The sequence below is a fragment of the Sycon ciliatum genome, chromosome 3, assembly GCF_964019385.1.
Source record: "Sycon ciliatum chromosome 3, ocSycCili1.1, whole genome shotgun sequence".
Classification (NCBI taxonomy): domain Eukaryota; kingdom Metazoa; phylum Porifera; class Calcarea; order Leucosolenida; family Sycettidae; genus Sycon; species Sycon ciliatum.
The window spans coordinates 22,856,674-22,875,754 of NC_088645.1; the positions used below are offsets into that span (position 1 = coordinate 22,856,674).

General features: G+C 48.3%; 1 protein-coding gene across 1 annotated transcript in view; it reads right to left on the reverse strand.

Moving 5' to 3' along the window:
- Window positions 1-261: 261 nt before the first annotated feature.
- The window catches only part of LOC135811768 (uncharacterized), a 47,625-nt gene continuing 28,805 nt past the window's right edge, over window positions 262-19,081 (reverse strand). The window contains exons 14-27 of the mRNA XM_065325014.1: window positions 18,605-18,844; window positions 14,733-14,903; window positions 13,858-14,079; window positions 13,412-13,570; window positions 11,822-11,944; window positions 9,137-9,262; window positions 7,538-7,804; window positions 6,492-6,614; window positions 5,644-5,805; window positions 4,791-4,887; window positions 4,103-4,255; window positions 3,625-3,801; window positions 2,138-2,377; window positions 262-881 (exon numbers count right to left, since the gene is read on the reverse strand). Coding sequence (XP_065181086.1) covers window positions 836-881; window positions 2,138-2,377; window positions 3,625-3,801; window positions 4,103-4,255; window positions 4,791-4,887; window positions 5,644-5,805; window positions 6,492-6,614; window positions 7,538-7,804; window positions 9,137-9,262; window positions 11,822-11,944; window positions 13,412-13,570; window positions 13,858-14,079; window positions 14,733-14,903; window positions 18,605-18,844 — 2,306 coding nt within the window. The 3' untranslated portion in view covers window positions 262-835. The remainder of the gene's footprint in view (window positions 882-2,137; window positions 2,378-3,624; window positions 3,802-4,102; window positions 4,256-4,790; window positions 4,888-5,643; window positions 5,806-6,491; window positions 6,615-7,537; window positions 7,805-9,136; window positions 9,263-11,821; window positions 11,945-13,411; window positions 13,571-13,857; window positions 14,080-14,732; window positions 14,904-18,604; window positions 18,845-19,081) is intronic.

Genomic DNA, 19,081 nt, shown 5'->3' on the forward strand with positions numbered 1-19,081 from the left:
ATACATAGAAGTCCACACTAGCCCTACAGGCACATTCCCATGGCACTGCCGCCTACGCAATGAAGCTGCAGGTACTGCCGCACTCACAGTCTCAAAAAGAGAAAAATACCCGAGAGGAAAAATTGCACAGGTTCGCGTACAGGGCCGGTCAAGAACCGTCTTTCCGCTCCCGTTGGACGCCATCACCCCATGATCAGGTGTCAGATGCGGCTCCTAAATGGTGGGGGAGGATAGATCAGATCCACCAAACAGAGGCCAAAATCCCATTAATATTTTTATTTTGCCACATCCATACCGGAGGCAAAGAAAGAAAAATGTGTTAGGAGGTGAAGTGATGATGATGAGAGACGGTGGCGCCAGCGTATCTCCCGCTAATCTAAGTGCGAGAGAGTTTGAGTCAACCAGCGCTCTCCTAATCAAAATAGGATTTGCATCATATCAACATGCATGGCATCGAGTGGTAACTATGGCGATCCACTGAGGTCACATGATAAAATAATAATGATACTGTGTTACCGCGGCAAGTATGATTGAAATTGCTATCTGTCACTAAATACATTATTACCTGTGATCACCCCAATGGATGCTGTGCCGCTGGCTTGCCAAACAAATTGGACAATCAACGTAATGCATCCAAAAGTACAATTCACTCACATGTACATCATGCACGCATTCGAAGTCTAATTTATAAAATATGCCATATTCGGAAGAAGAAAAAAGGAACAGAAATATGACGTGGCTGGCAAAGCATTATTAGACTGATTTATCGGATCTGTGACTGAATCTGTTCGGTGATGAAATTCATATCTCTCTAGATTGCACGCTGGGCAGCTCTCTACACGTGCAGTACCTCGTATTCCTTTACGTCCGTCCGGCTAGACCTGCACACACCAGGAAAAGGCAAGAGGTCAAACACAAGAAGGGTTCGGGACCGGGACTTGGACGCCGGTGTGAATAGACAGAGAGCTGCGGCTGACGGGCACCAGCACATCGCAAGCAATACGGATGCTTGGCACAGCGGGTTTTCGTTGCCGTTTTCGGTGCTCTGCTGCGTATATACACGTATAATCACAACGTTTTCGTTTTCTTTACGCTTTAGGGGACGTCCGTAAATATCGATGTTTTTTTAGAGACGATATTTGTTCAGATCTCCCCCTCCCCCTCTCCCCCTCCCCCCTCCCCCTAATACGAACATACATACATTTATGCAGTGGACCGATATTTTTTATATTGAACGGTTTGTGTGTACAGGTAGGTACATAATACGTGCTGCAGTACTGTAGTAGTAATAATAATACAAGTCACAAGATTCAAGTGCCTGCATGCTGCATGGTGCACGAGCCGCGACAAGCAAGTACACGGTGCATACCTAAAAATAGCGTATGTGAAGATCGATATTTTTTTCCCCAAAAAACAACGAACAGCGTCAAAACCCCCTCCCCCCCCCCCCCCCCGATACGAACGAATATCGTCTCTAAAAAAACATCGATATTTACGGACGGCCCCTTATAGCAGATATGGGTCACGGAAATTCTACTTTCATCGTTGCCATGGCACTTAAGGCCTGGCCCTGAGTGATATAACAATATTATTTAGAACAAACACTAGCCAGCCCGCTTTTGTTAAACGATAGATTAGAACAGAACTCGACTGGCGACATCGTGCAGCCAATGCCAGGCAAAGCTGTTTTCACTGTGTGACTCATAGAGCAACTGTTCAATACAGGGAGTAGTGGTCTACCGGAGCAATCACGTACCATCGACGTTTGCAATAAATTCAGCACCCCCCCCCCCCCCTACTCTGTTTGCGCTCTCCCCTCCCCCCCCCCCCCCTGTGAAGAAGTGCCGCCCTCTACTCCTTTGTCGATTTTCGTGTTTCTTCATCCCATTCAACAAAATTGCAGTCGGTAGTCAATACTAGAGGGTTCATAAAGGCACATTTGTCTGGGGTGAAGTCGGGGGTTCATAAAGGCACGTTTGTCTGGGGTGAAGTCGGGGGTTCGCCCTGTATGTTGCATTTCGCATGGCAGGACGATTTTGGGAAATGGAAAAATGTGTTACGGGGTAACTGCTTCCCATGCCCCCCCCCCCCCCCCCCACCCTACTATTTTGACCTGTCTATAACCTTGTAACCGTACCTGTCTGTGACGGTGTGGTCCGCCGAGCCATTGCCAAAGTCTAGGAGATGTATGGATGGGGCACTCGCCTTGGTCTGCTGCACATCACCACCGGCGCTGGTGGTGGCGGTGGCCGAAGTGGCTGCTGGCTGGGCACCACCGTTGCTGCTGACCTGGGAATCGTACACGGGGTTGCTGATGGCCACAGCGCCGTCTCCGTTCTCCACCGCGGCACCGTGCTTCACATCGCCAGAGAATTCCCTGCGCCAGGACAGCAAACAACCATCGCAGCAACTACATCAGTGTCCTCCTAAGACTACCTGTAAGTCAGTTATATTTCGTGGTCGTTGAAATTTCTTTTAAAGATGTCGTAAGGCTCCCGTTGCTTGCCAGAGATTTGTGACACTCCCTGCACAGTACCGTATGTACTATGTATGTATGTACTATGCATGTACTATGTATGTACTATGTATGTACTATGTATGTACTATGTATGTACTATGTATGTACTATGTATGTACTATGTATGTATGTACTATGTATGTACTATGTATGTATGTATGTACTATGCATGTACTATGTATGTACTATGTATGTATGTACTATGTATGTACTATGTATGTATGTATGTATGTACTATGCATGTACTATGTATGTATGTACTATGTATGTATGTACTATGTATGTATGTACTATGTATGTATGTACTATGTATGTATGTACTATGTGTATGTATGTACTGTGTATGTATGTACTGTGTGCATGTATGTATTGTGTGCATGTATGTACGCGTAGTAGCCCACGACCGCTGGTATTTACTGAAGTTTAACCCTCTCAGTGCCACGGGCGACTTTAGTCACCCAAAATGAGTATGTGTGTACAAATAAATTCGTACCTCCACTTCTACACACAGGAGAGTTACAAACGACCTCTCTACGTCTTCAGGAAGACCTTGGCTATCGACTCATCACATCGTTTTGTGTCCGTGAGGATAGATATCGCCAGGGCGAAGCCTGAAGCGCGCGCGCTCGGACAAACAATTGTTGCCCGTAGAAAACATGACGTATGCGCATCGTGTGTTTCTCTATTTTTTCGCGGCAACCCATGCGTATTGGGTATCAAAACATCGAGATTTTCAGTGGCTTTCAGGCCAACTTTGTCCGAATTTCGTGCGTTGAAAGTTGACTGTACTGCGATTGATCGCGCGCGTGAGAAAGTGCAGATGCTACGAAAATGCAGAAAACGGACTTCGCTCAGGCGCCCTCGCGAGGAAGACTATTTTCGCTGCATTTTCTCTTCACAGCTGTCTGCCTGGCCATGATATCTTTCCAGAGAGCCATCGTTTGTAAAGATCCGTGGATATACAGCTGAGCTATGAAAAATTTGAGTTCAGCTCAACTCCGAAAAATTTGAATTTTTCTGACCCCCTTGGCACTGAAAGGGTTAATAGATGCGAAGTGTTCTTTTTCTCAGTTTACGAATATTGTTCGCTTCAATACACAACTTACGTCACTGCAGCTTCATTGACCAGAGCTACGGGCTCGCTGGCGTCCAGTGCAGATGCTTTCTTCTTCTCCGCGCCGACCGACGAAGCCATGCGCTCGCGCATCTCTATCGCGTCGATGTCTAGACTGGTCGGGTTGGTGACGACATCGCCTGATTGCACTGCGTGTTCGTTGCGGATGCTGTGTAACGACAAAGCAGAATAGAACCAGACAGCTTGAGTAACTGAGGTACATATTGAAAAACAATTGAAACCAAAATTGAAAAAAACATTTGAATAGGGCAAGAAACCCCAGGTAAACTGTGCAGAACCAACGGTTGTATTTCATTTTGTTTGCCGAGCCACTTCTACTGTATGGTCATTGGTCAATGATAGTTTAGTGGGGCTGTGATTGCTAGAAAAAAACAATCCGCCTGCCGCTTCCGTAGCTCCAGGGTGCAAATTACAAGCGAAACATTCCCGGTTCAGGGAACACTGCTTACCTGATCTTTCTCAGAGTGGCGGAGCTTGTGTAGCGGCCTTCCTCGTCGTCAATCGGCGAGTCCCGCGGCCGCGACAGGATGGTGGAGCGCTTCTTGATCGGCTTGTCGCCGTTAATCTTGTAGCCACTGCTGACGACGTCGTACACTTGCATGCTGCGCACGACAAGGCATGATGCCACATGGCAACACATGACACAAGGCACGGTGCACACAGTCAGCTTGTTGGCACTTTAAAAGGGCAAACAAATTCACGGTTCGCATGAGACTAGGTTGGAGGTAGAGTTTTTCGCATGTGTAGGATTGTCACCACCATGTGAAGCGGTGATTGACATCACTTATTAATACTAGCAAGAGTAGATAAACAAGAGTGTACAACTGCGGATCTCTCCCGCCCTGTAGATACCCCGGGCCCACAGCGGAATTTTTTTGTTGACGCCACCTTTTTTTCAGAAAAACGCGCATGTTGCCGCAGAGCAGTGTGAGCGCACGTGCTGGGCGCCGGCCTTGTAATGTAAAGCCCGGCCTTGTAATGTAAAGACCGGCCAAGTGCACGAGGGAAAACTTTCCAAAAGACTCACAGTGCATGCGTCGTAGAAAAGATTACGTCAACAAAAAATTCCGACGTGGGTGAACCCATCCGCGAGTTGCACACTCTTGTTTATCTACTCTTGGTACTAGTAGTACTTACTTTCTCCTCCTGTAAAGGAAGACGACGGCAGCAATGAACGCAATACCGACAAGAGCAGCCAACGTGGCCACGATGGGTACATACGCTGGCACCGAGTCTGAACAGGACAGTCAATACACACGCCCACACGTGCACACACACACACACACACACACACACACACACACAGGAATGCAGCGTCAGTTGGGCATTCGCTAGTCATGCATGTCTAGCAAACATGAATCGGGAGGCAGGCAGAATGGCAGTGCCGCATGCATCTTTACTACAGTTGGAATTCACAGGAAAAATCTGAGCCAATGTCCTACACCTCCCCTACCCGCACCCTACCCGCACCCTACCCGCACCCTACCCGCACCCTACCCACACCCTACCCGCACCCTACCCACACCTTACCTGCACCCTACCCACACCCTACCCACAACCACTACGCGCCGGTGTGCACAATGCCCTGGTAACCTCCCACCACTGCGTGGACACGCCTTGAGCACACTGCTTCATGTGGGCCTGAAAAGAAAGAGAGTGTATGGGAGGGAGGTTCTTTTCCCAGTCTATGAACAAACCCACACATCTGTCAAACATTCGTGTTTCAAGAACAAGCATGCATCAATGGCACGGCGATACACACTGAGTGTGTTCGTTTACGCCTACAAATCGAATCATGAATGGAATCTGGTGCACTCAAATCGTTCGATTTTCATGTCATGAGCCCTGGAATTGGTTCGGAATCCATTCACCCTATTCACATGGGGTGATGCGAATAGCCAGGGGTGATTCTTGAACGGATTCAACATCGACTCGTGGGCAAAATTAAACGCACTCAGTGCTACACCTGCCTCGACCAGTCAAGACTTACCGCTGCCTTCTGCACCACCAGTGGACTGTGTCGGCTGCTGTGAGCTGCTGCTAGCGGCGGAGCTTGGCATGCTCACGGCCTGTGTGGTGGCGGCGGTGGTGGTGGGCGGAAGAGTGCTTGGAGCGGCCGTGGTCATTGTCTGGACTGTGGGGTTGGTATCCACTGCATGAGACACCAACACGCACCAACAAAAAACACACCTTACAGGGAGATCGTTGAGAGACCAACACGCACCAACACACAGCGCAGGAGCATCACGCACGATACGGCCAGTACGACCATGGTCGTACCACATTTCCGGACGGTCCGCCCAGAGCGCCTGCAGAGCGCTAGAAAGTGCCCTGTTGGCCGGATAATCCGATTGAGGGACACCCCCCCCCCCCCACCCACCCACCACCACCCCTCGTACCACAGTGAGGCATTACAAGACGCCAGTACAGCTAGCGCACGCTCACAACTGCACATACCTGAACACCACAAATCCGTTGATCGCCGGCCCATAGAGAGAGTGCTCAACGTCATAGACAGAGCTTAGTACATAGCAGACTCAGTGGAGGCCGTCCAGGTTGGTTATAACTCTGAGTTTCATGCTGCTAGGCAATCATCAGACAACTATTTTGTATTGTATTTGTATTTATGGATTCTCCACAGGCCTTAGCCTAAATCGAGGGCGTCTCCGTCTATACGTGCATAAACACCTGAAATCTAGAACTAAGTTGTTCAAGTAACACACACACACACACACACACACACACACGCACACACGCAGACACGCACACACACACACATACACACACGCGCACACACACACACACACACACACACACACAAACACACACACCACTTACCACTGCATACGAATCCGTTGCCAAGGAAGCCTGATTCACACTGACACTGGTAGCGAGCTGGCAAGTTGGTACAGGTGGCATTGTCATTACAACTGTCAATGTTCAGAGAACATTCATCGATATCTGCACATGAACACATGGGTACATGCACACACGCACACGCACACACACACACACACACACACACACACACACACACACACACACACACACACACACACAGGCGCGAGCGCGCGCACGAGCAAAAAGCATGACGTACTGTAGAAAAGTCTTATACCTTGCTGCGCAGCCAGTGTGTTCCAGGTCCGTTGAAGAAGCATTCTACTCTTCTCATACGCTTCCCGTACTATAGCCGATTTTCGTTTCTATTTCTATTGTCCACTAACTGTTACCCATGTACATGTCTGGAACAGCCTTTACGTACTCCTGCCAATACCATGTACTTGTAAGTACATCGTATTACCTGAAGTCGAAGTGAACATGGGCAAATATTCACTATAGTATAGAAAACGGGAGGGGGGGGGGGGGGGGGGCAGGGTTTGTAGAACTGGGGAGTACTCTAATTCCAGAAATTTTTGGTGCTCAATATTTTCGGTATGAGGGCAAACGGCCAGGTTAGGTAAACGGAAATTTTAGGTACAGAGAAGCAGTTCCCTATTGGATTGTGTGTGTGTTAGTGTTTGTTCAGTGTATTGAAATTTTAGGTATGAAACAGACGCACCGAAATTACAGAAAATAAAAGTACACCGAAAATTGGTGAAATTACTGTATTCTCCTTTATACCTCACTCCATATACACCTACAGTCCTAGGCATGCCCTCCCTTAGTCACAGTGGTGTATATATCTCCATAATTATACTAACCTTTGATAAATACCCGCACTCATTAGTGGCCAAACAATCCTCTCCCTCTAATCAGTGCACTGTCTCCGGGCCACCCCCCCCCCCCCCCCATCACCTCACTGTCTCCAGGCCATACAGCCCCCCCCCCCCCCCCGCCCCGACCCCCAGTTGCTTCCCGCTCCTGCGCGTCGTACATGTACTCACCATCGCACTGCACTCCCGTCCCCGTGTATCCGGTTCGGCAGCGGCAGCTGAACGAACCGGCCGTGTTGGTGCATGTAGCCTGGGCATGGCACGGCAGCGGCACGCTGGCGCTAGCGGTGGTGGTGGCGCATTCGTCGATGTCGCGGCATGTCGTCGGCGTAGGGCTGGAGTAGCCCGCGGGGCAGGTGCACGTGTAGGAGCCGGCCGTGTTGTTGCACGTCGCCACGCGGTCACAGCGCTGCGTGCCCAGAGCACACTCATCGTTATCTGCACACCAGCATCAAAATAAGAAAAACAATTATAATGATGATGGACTCGGATGGAGAGTCAAGGATACATTTATAAAAAAGAAAAAGGACCATGGAACTACAAGTTATGCTTTACTGATGTCTACTAACACCACTGGTTACCAGTTACAGCACCGCCGGTCAGTGTCGTGCAATGTCATCGCAGGAGCTGATTGTTCAGTAACTGGTCGTGTTAGTGGACACACTATAGCGTAACTTGTAGTTCCTTGATTCCTTTTCTTCTCAATGAACAACAAGAGTATACATAATTGTTATGATGCAGGTGCTTTGTCCAAGTCTTGCATGCTTCGACGGATACACAACAACAAGTGACAGTGTTGTGTATCGGTAGAAAGACTTTTCAAGGCTCATTTTGTTGTGGTCCTTTCGTTTATTTTGGTTTGTTTTGCGTTCTGCTTTGACTCGTATTTGAATGGTTTTGGTTGCATGTATAGTTTGTACATGATCCAAGTGCCATAATGTTAGTCTTTTTCTTCAGTTTTCAGTTTACCTCGTCGTGTCCGGTCTTCTTGTCTGTCCGTCTCCGTCTTGTCAAGAAATTATGTAGAACTCTTAGTTCAGTTTCGTTGTTGTGTGTGGCGGGTCGGATGGGCAGGGAGGCTGGGCCCCTGACGCCTGGACAACATGTGCGCGTGCACGAAAGACAGACTATTGGATGGCCAAACCGACGACAGAGTGCTGCTAAAGAAAAGAGCAGGTTGAACCCGATACCAAGAGTAGATAAACAAGAGTGTGCAACTCTCCGGATCTCTCCTGCACAATCTGCAGATTCCCCCGCCCGCGGTGGAATATTTTGTTGACGTCACCTTTTTTTCAGAAGAACGCGCATTTTGCCCCAGAGCCGTGTGAGAGCACGCGCTGGGCACCGACTTTGTAACGTAAAGCCCGGCCAAGTGCACGAGGCAAAACTGTCCAAAAGACTCGCAGCGTGTGCATCGTCGAAAAGATTCCGCCAACAAAAGATTCCGCCGCGGGCCAACCCATCCCGGAGCTGCACACTCTTGTTTATCTACTCTTGCCGGCGATATGTATGAGAAAGCCCTGTCCAGGCGGGTAGCGAACACTCTATGAGCAGTGGAAGACCTCGACCGCCAATGTGGGACATTTCACGCAATAGCAAGACCTTTCTTTCTTCTTCACGCACGCACGCAAGCACCCGTGAAAACCACGAACACAGCGACACACACACACACACACACACACACACACACGCACACACACACACACACATATAACATCTACACACACGCACGGATGCAAGCATGTGGCGCGTAGGCTCAGCTTAGCTCACCTGTACACGTTCGCCCATTGCCAGCATATCCCACATTGCACTGGCAATCGTACGAACCCGCTGTATTGGTACAGGAGGCTGACATTGAACAGTTGTGACCACCACCAGCAGAGCACTCATCAATATCTATAGTGTACACAAGTAACAGCCAGTTCCAGAGAATATGTTTAGAGGAGAAGAATAGCAGCAGCAGCAGCACCACCAGCACCAGCACCACCAGCACCAGCACCAGCACCACCAGCACCAGCAGCAGCATCAGCACCAGCACCAGCACCAGCACCAGCACCAGCACCACCAGCACCACCACCAGCACCACCAGCACCAGCACCAGCAGCACCAGCAGCAGCAGCAGCAGCAACAGCAACAGCAGCAGCACCAGCACCAGCACCACCAGCACCACCAGCACCAGCACCACCAGCACCACCAGCACCAGCACCAGCACCACCAGCACCAGCACCAGCACCAGCACCAGCACCAGCACCACCAGCAGCAGGAGCTAAGTGTTAAATAATAATAATAATAATAATAATAATAATAATAATAATAATAATAATAATAATAATAATAATAATAATAATAATAATAATAATAATAATAATAATAATAATAATAATAATAATAATAATAATAATAATAATAATAATAATAATAATAATAATAATAATAACACGGATGCTTCACTATGTGCACCAAACCTCATCAGAGCAATCAACACCTACGTTCTGCCAGTGGTGTCCTATGGCCTTGGCACAGTCGTTCCTTGGACTGCGGATGAGCTCCGCTCGCTGGACAGGACAGTGAGGAAGGCTCTGACTGCTAGCAGGGCCCACCACCCACGTGCCTCAATCCGTCGCCTATATCTACCGCGGAGTGAGGGAGGTCGTGGCCTAGTATGCATCGTAGATCTCCATGACCGTACTTGCATCCGGCTAGCTCAGTACCTAAAGGATCGGGAAGATGTCCCTGCCCTGGCCGCTGTTCTCCAGCACCATGAATCACGTCCCTCTAGAAAATCAATACCAAAGCTGGCAAATACTGTCCTGCAGCGCCTTCGCCTGACGAGCCTGGACACCGCTAACAAAGAGACTGTTAAACAGGCCCTCAATGACAACCGCCGCCGTGACCTTCGAGCGATGCCTCTTCATGGTCGCTATTGGGCACGTCTTGATGGCATCCTGGACATGCAGCTCTCGTTTTCCTGTTTCAGATCCCAGACAATGCGTCCTGAAACGGAAGGCTTTCTCATTGCTTGCCAGGATCAGGTGATTGCCACGAGAAACAATATGCGCCATATCCACAAGAGGCATGATGTCGTGGACCTCTGTCGTGTATGTGGTGCACCCGGAGAAAATATGGACCACATCATTGCCTGCTGTCCAGCCCTGGCACGGACTGCATACATTGCCCGGCATAACTTTGTGGTCCAGGCCCTGCATCGTGCACTGTGTAAGCAGCATGGATTACCCAGCAGTAAGCAGCTGGTGCAGGTCACAAGTTCTGCCAGTTGCAAGCTGATGTGGGAGATTTCCATTCCCACAGATCGAGTAATAAAGGCGAACAGACCAGACCTGGTGCTGGTTCTGGATGATCGGGCACTGCTCTTGGACGTCAGTGTCCCACTGGACCACAGGGTCAATGAGAAGGTGCAGGAGAAGATCAGCAAATACCTGCCCTTGGCAGCAGAGCTGAGGAGGATCTGGAACAAAAAGATAACTATTGTTCCAGTTATCATTGGTGCTCTGGGTGGTGTGTCAGGAACGAGCCGCAGCCACATCTTAAGCCTTGGGCTCCACGCGTCCGTGATCCAGCGGTTGCAGCAATGTGCTATTCTGGGCACCCTGAGAATTGTGCGGTCGGTGACTGGTCATGGATGGGAGAGTGGCATGGTCGGAACGGTCGGTTGACCTTATGTTAGCCTGCCCGTAATGTCTCGATGTGTCTCAGTCTGTGTGTTTTATGATTGTGGTGCATCATGTGCTGTGTGACGAGCCGAGAGGCGTGAATTTCTGCCATATGCCCCCAGTCATGTATTGTCTTTCTCTGCATATGCCGTTTTATCTCGTCTGAGTTTGTCTTGCTTGGAGTGTCCCATGTGCAGCATGCTTGGTGTTTACTACTTGAGTAGTTCTGTTATACATGACTGTGATTTTATGTGAGTATCGAAGTTGGTATACTTGAATTTTTCTCTCATGAAGTTTATCAAAATTTGGTTCAGGATTTTCTTTTATCTTCATTGATTGGTGCTTCACCCTTGGGTCATATGGATCCCGGTGCTGTGCTTCATGCCTCCTTTCAAGCTTTCTTTTTCTGCTTTGGGAGTGAATAAAGTCGTCATAATAATAATAATAATAATAATAATAATAATAATAATAATAATAATAATAATAATAATAGAACAGTTCGCGTACAGAGCAGCAATATAGTGCTGACCTTTCCGTTTCTGTCTCTTTTGAGCTCTGCTACATGTGATGGTTGAATGTCCACGCGAAAAAAAGGAAAAGAAAAATACCCGGAGAGACATGAAAGTGCACAACCGGATAGAGATAGCTGAGTGTTTGAGCTGATAATAGCGTATTCGGTGCAGACAGTTAATAGAGCTGCAATTCACCCTGGGGAGACTCACCCATACACATGGTCCCATTACCAATGTAGTAAATAGAGCTGCAGCACCCTGGGGAGACTCACCCATACACATGATCCCGCTACCAATGTAGCCATCGAAACATGTACAGTTGAACGAGCCAAATGTCTCCGTGCACAGCGCGTTGGAGGAGCATGGTGATGATGCCATTGTGCACTCCTGAATATCTACAAGTCAGTGTATGCACACACATGCACAGGCACACACGCAAACACACGCGAACACACACACACACACACACACATGCAAACACACACAAACACACACAAACACACACACACACACATGCGCGCGCACACACGTGGGACACGGCTCCAGAAACTGCTTCCTTGTGACAGGAGATGTTGAAATTTCTAAACTCAATGAGTAATGCACATTTCCTCAGCGTGGCATTGTACAATGGGCACCAGGCACACACCAGTAATTGTTTTACGCAACCTGCCTCGAAATGTGGTGCACTTCAACCCGCTTGTCGTTCCCTACACCAGTAGATGAACCCGTTCTTCTTCATGAATGTATTCTCCTCTTCCTCTTTCTCATATCAGTATCTTCATCACTTTGCGAGACCTGTGACAGTGCGCTGGGTGAGAAGGCAGATATTACCTATGCCTACAGTCAAGAACACGGAAGCTAAACAACCAAAACCGTGAGTGAATACCAACCTTACCCTGTAATGGTTGCAGTTTCACTCAGGGGCGTCGCGTCGAACACGGTACGGTCACTACGGTATTGACCGTACCACTTTTTGCCCCAGGTACCCCGTGAATCAATAAATATGCACTGATCTGGGCTCTAAGGCTGTGTTTACATGAGGCGTTTCAACCCGGGTGGAGTTCGACCCGGGTCAGATTTCAACCCGCCATGTGCACAAAATGAATGGCGCGTTTACATGACGCATTGCGCTTGACCCGGGTTGAAATTTCGCCCCGGATTGATTTCAACCCTACCCCCAAGGCGAGGGTTGAAATCAACCCGGGGCGAGAAAATCGTACTAACGTACTTCTATGCGTATCTCGCACCAGGTTTGAATAGCAGTGCACATGCAAATTTCGCGCGAAAGGATTCACGTGACCATACGGGGACTCTAGAAGTGGACCTTTGGCGGCATATCAGTATTTGACCCAGGTCAACTGCCTTCATGTAAACGCTTACCTATTTTGTCTATCGTACAGACTTTCCAGCCCGGGTTGAAATTCTCATGTAAAAACAGCCTAAATTTCCCAGTATTTCGGCTCAGCCATTCCCTCCCCCAACAGTACACTGCAGTTCAAATCGCTGACCGTACCACACTAAAATACCTTACATGCCCCTGACAGTGAGTATGTGTCATCATTTTGCGAGAACTGTGGCAATAGGCGCAGTGAGAAGGCAGGTATTGCCTGTGCAACTGAGAAGGCACCAGGTGAACAGAGGCAGCCGCATCGGGAGTGTCCGGATGCGAGGTATTGATTCCAGGTTGTAATTGGCCCATTGTGCATTGCCAAACTGATGGAATACAGGAGTACTACGCGTGAGTAGTACACAGGGATCTGGGATACACTGCTCAACCCCCTACACGACCATGCCCAGGTAGTGGCTGTGTGGGGTGCTGATGGTACAAAATACGTCATTGTGCAATGGACTTATAGCCTTACCTGAGCAAACTCTGCCATCTCCCGTGAGGCCGCTGGGACATGCGGCGCAGGTAGCTCCAGATCCTGGTGCGGCCACGTCTGCGCACAGGACTCCCATGTAGCAGCCACCTCCGCTGAAGCAGCCGTTGCGATCATCGTTGCACGTATCTCCCGAGTAGGCTGTGTGCAAGGAACCGGACGCACCAGAAAATCTATTATATACAGTCACGCTATGAACAACAGCCAGATAATATGCCAGCAGCCATATACGGTAGCAGGGCAACCCGGTGTGGGGCTCCACAGTGATGCACACGCGTTCGAGCACACATACACACACATGCGCACACACACACACACACACACACACACACACACACACACATACACACACACACACGTGCGCGTGAGCGGTTCGTGCGCGTGTTTATGCACACACACGCGTACACCAGTCAACGGGAGAAACTCACAGAGGTTGCAGTTGCACGTCAGGCGGACAAACTGCGCCTGGCCACCGTCCTGGGACGCGTCCAGAGCTGCACACGGCTGATTATTGTTGCACGGACAGTACACGACTAACGGATGGTGTTGGCTACTAGCACCCTGCATGTCTGTAGCCACGAACGAGAAACTCAGCGAGATGTCCTCCGCTTGCGGCGTCCAATCAAACTCGTAGGAGGTCGAGTTATTTTCTGAGATGGCAGGACAGGCAAAGTGACGAACAACACAGCGGAATACTGTACAGGCGGGACATTTCGTCGGTCAATAATTTCGTCCGACTCCAAAGAAAAGGAGTTTGTCCGGTTGTAAATTTCGTCCATGGACCATAAGAGTGTATTGACAAGCTGAACAAATCGACAATAGTCCAGCATTTAATTTAGTCCAAAAGCTCCTTGGATGAAAAAGATGAAATGAAATTCAAGACGAATATTTCTGCTTGTACAGTAGATCAGCATGCAGTTAGTGCCTGTACCTGGAGATGAGGGGGAAAGCATTGCCCTCGCCTTGTCCACGCTAACACCACTTGCCCTAAACAGTCTGAGTTGACTACGGCTATGGGCTGCCTCTGCCTTTCATGCACACCTAGTAGCATGGCAGTCAGCTTGCCAGGCAACATGCATAGCAGTGTGTGTGTGTGGGGGGGGGTTGCCCGGCAACATTCATAGCAGTCAGGTTACAAGGCAACAGGCATAGTGGCTGGGTTGCCTGGCAACAGGCATAGTGGTTAGGTTGCCTGGCAACATGCATAGTGGCTGGGTTGCCTGGCAACATGCATAGTGGCTAGGTTGCCTGGCAACAGGCATAGTGGTTAGGTTGCCTGGCAACATGGAAATATTTACATTACCTCTACTGCTGATGGTTAGATTAAAGTTGACAGGGAGACGTGTTCCATTGATGGGTACCAGGGCCACGCTAAAATCGCCGTCAGAGTCGGTCGCGTTGAACGTATACACAACTCTTTTGCCCAGAACGGCATCAAAGCTCGGCAGACCGGTGATTCTCGGCGGAGTGTTTGCTGCAACAGAAAGAGGCAGCACAGACGATAACATGTATGCAATCGACTCCGGATATTGCGAACACCATTGTGCTGAAGAATTAGTTCTTTATAGCCGAAGTTCTTTATAACAGAAATGCACTTACTAGTACACCAGAAACAGGGTTGCTGAACAACGGGCTTGCCGTTCTCCTAAAGCACTATGTTACGGAATCACAGCCATTCCGTTCCCGGGACGCAAGACACAAAGGACAAGGTTTTGTTGTTTATATTTGTATATATAAAGGCATGACGAAAAACAGGGACAACTTGCTCCCATAACCATGGGACGAACAAGAAGACTGACAAAAGGGCTCTCGACAACAACACCGCGCATGCTCATATCACACATGCACGCAACTAGACGAAGACAGTTTGGGGAATGTCATCACACAGAAAAACAGTGCATCGTTTCATAGCAACTACAGTCTGTATCGGCTATAGCGTACCCTTTCGATTTCCGTGATTTTATCACTATAACCGATGCATCACTATATGCGATACGATCGATTTCTTTTTTCTTTTTCGATCGACACATGAAAGGCAAGGAAATACTTCCAGCATGTCGTTTTGACAAATGAGCATGCTGCATAGTTGACAGTGCCCGCATTTCCATAAAAAATTCTGTTATGTACATGTACATGTATCACTATAAAATAAGCAACGCGAAGAAAGTAAAAAAAATAGGGCCTTTGATATTATTGCTACATGTATTTTAAAGTTATCACTATAGCCGATAATAATATAGTGTGTTATGCATGTTTTGATTCTTTGTTGCCATCATAATATCCGATATAATATTATCATTACATCCGATAATATTGGTTATAGTGATATTTTTACTGGATAAATTACGTTTTGCTTTTGATATTTCGTACCCCTTTCACTGCCGCTGTCGACTGTAGTCGACAGCTGTAGTCGACAGCGCATTCATGCACTCCGAGTGCCATTGTCGACTTGCGTCGACGAGTAAACATGCAGTCCCCAGTGCTGTTGTCGACTTCCGTCGACAGGCAGACCTCACCCAGTTTGTGCCTCTATTTTCGAATATTGGAGATGTTTAGCCGTGGTAGACGGCCACTGGGCCCTGGAAGATGTCCATACCCATCGAAATACACTTCCAGAAGTATGTGTTGCCATTTGAAAAAAATCGAACCAGCGTCGTTGAAAATCCGCATCCGATTTTTAGCCGATCGGCGAGGAAGAAACCGGTTCTCACGCACTTCCACCTCGCTGAGTCGGTGCGAGTATTTTCCTCTTTCCCGTCAACTTTCATTGCACAGAGCATGGAATTTGGTTCAGACTTGATGCCTAGCTATTACCCAAGACTCCAGACGGCTATCCGTTGCGATAGGCGGTTGGAGTCACGGGTAGAGACAACCAGACGATAGATTCCTCGCGGACGCATTCACTGCAAACTTGACGGAAACAGCGCTGGCGGCGGTCACTGGGTCCAGAACTAAAATTTTCTAAGAATTACCACGTTACAATGGCGACCAGCACGGACAAGAGACACTGCAGGTATGTCAGCTACAACATAATTATATTCTTTCTACAACGACACCTACCTCTGGCTCAATACCTGACGATCTACTGCAAGCTGATGCGAAAGTGAATTACACCCGCGAACGCCGCGCTTGTCAACGGAACAGGGAAGCGCTTCACTCTCCGAAGTTGAAAAGTATTTGGACTGCTGCTAATTGGGAGAACAAACGACCACCATGGCGGCAGAACATTCCGCAGCCGTTCACCGACACGATCCGCTTCACCAAACGACTTACGAACGTTTCGTTCTCCGAGTTTTCTGGTGGCAGCAACAAGAATTTCGTCCGCAACGACAGGACGAAAGTCTCTCGCAACTGAAGTCCTGTTGCCACGAAGATAGAGAAGATTCCGCAAGCCATCTCTTCTGCTTCCAGTGTTGTAGCTCTCCTGTCCACTGGCATATCTTTCAATCCCTGCGAACGAAAAAAAAGGATCTGCTTCTCTCTCCAAAACAACAACTAACTAACTTTACTTCGCGAGTGTCCGGGCCGATCGTGTACATAGTGTATGTAGCGCATGCGGCGCACGGCGCACTTTCGCATGACATGACACGCATTTTTGCACAGCGGCTGCCGCTAGATCGCGCAGCACGTTTGTACTTCGGATTTTGCGATTTTTTCGACGGCAATGGCTTCCTTTGTGAGTTGTCTACCTACGATGTATACTTTGGAAAGCGATATTCCGTACAGAAAGTACCAAAAAATCCAGGAAAAGTAGGCCTTTCAATTTTTCGAGCTGGAGGTAAAAAGTGCCTGGCAGGGAGGGGGTGTACAGCTCAGCTGACAGCCTGGCAGGGAGCGCCTTGTCACCTTGAGTGGTCAGCTGGCAGTGAAAGGGTTAACACTATAGCCGATAATAATATAGTGTGTTACGCATGTTTTGATTCTTTGTTGCCATCATAATACCCGATATAATATTATCATTACATCCGATAATATTGGTTATAGTGATATTTTTACTGGATAAATTACGTTTTGCTTTTGATATTTCGTACCAATATCACTGTAGCCAATATATTCTTTTATCGCCTTCTTAGGGTGCGTTCTTAAATCCTCTCGGAAAAGTTGGAGACTCTCCGAAAAGCTCGAGAGCTGTTCTTATATCCTCTCCGAATTTTAGGAGGCTCTCCAAAGCTCTCCGAGCTCTCCAAGCTTCAGAGGTGGTTGAAACTTGGAGATTCCCGCGGTTTGGGATCAGCGCATGCGAACTAGGCTAAAAGCCACGTGTTGATCATGAGTGTACGCATTTCCCTTTTCGCATACGCACAGCGCATACTATATTCGTGGCACTCCAGATCGCGGCCCCTTTGGCGCTTCATTTTGCTTGACATCTGCAAAATATCTCCGAATTCGTCGAGACCCGTTCTTGAAGAATCCCAGTTTCTTCGACTTCTCTTTTCTTCTTCTCCTAGAAGCTAGAGAATTTAAGAACGCACCCTTAGTATTTGACCCCACTAATTTCCCTGATACCTAAGCGGTCAAATATATCGCGTATTTGACTGCTTAGTCAAATACACGATATATTTGACTACTTATATTTGACTCCTTAGAACTTCTTGGACTTAGAAATTTTCTCTCCAACTTAGAAAAAGAAATTTTTGAAGAAAGCAGAAATACACAAGATGGGATTTGAACCCACAACCTTGTGAATCTCAGTCACTCTTCCTTACCACCCAGCCACTGTGCTACCGATGCTGAACCTAGTTTAAACAATGATCTTGACTTTCAATGCAGTACAATGCGGTATAGGCTATAGTATAATACTAGAATTACAAGGATCTGTCGTACACGAAGAGAAACTATTGCGTGGAGAACACGATAAATAGATTATAGACCTCATAGTTGGTCTATACAGGATATATAGACCTCGTAAAAGACCTCGGGGGACCTCGGTCTTTTACTCGGTCTATATATCCTATATAGACCTCCTAACCGGTCTATAATCTATACATATCCGGTCACTCTATAGCCGATACAGACTGTACAGTGCTGGCAACTGAAATCCGACCCCCTGGGCGGCGCGTTCACTTAATAGCGGCCTCTATTTCGGGTCTTTGCGATGTGAGTGCTCCGCTCAGGGGGTCGGATTTCAGTTGCCATCACTGTAGCATGCTGCGGCATTCATTATGTTGTACCCACCGGCAGTGGCACGATTCTGCTCAAGCTGCTGGTTGGCGCTCATGCTGCTTCTACCCACATCGAGGTCATCGGTGGCGGTGGCGTCGAACAGGCATGTTGTGTCATTTTTGCACGCTCGTCTCGCCGCTTCGCTGATGTTCAGCAGGTTTGTGAAGACGGGCACGTGCGCCGGGAAGGAGAAGTCCGCCGCCGTCAGACCATCGTCATACGTGAACAGGCTTTCGCTTGCGTTGATCAGCCCTGTGCAGATTGAGCAGGATAATAACGATACAATGTACGCATACATGCCGTGCACATGCACATAAGCAGACATTTGAGGCTGTCACACCTTCCATGTTCTTGTCAATGTGGAGTAAGTCCCAAGGGACCTTCAAATTACAACCAGGTTTTATAGAATTCGGATGGGTTTGACATGAGTTCATGCACAGAGTTTTAATTACTACAGGTCAAGACTCAAAAGCACAAAGATAATAACGA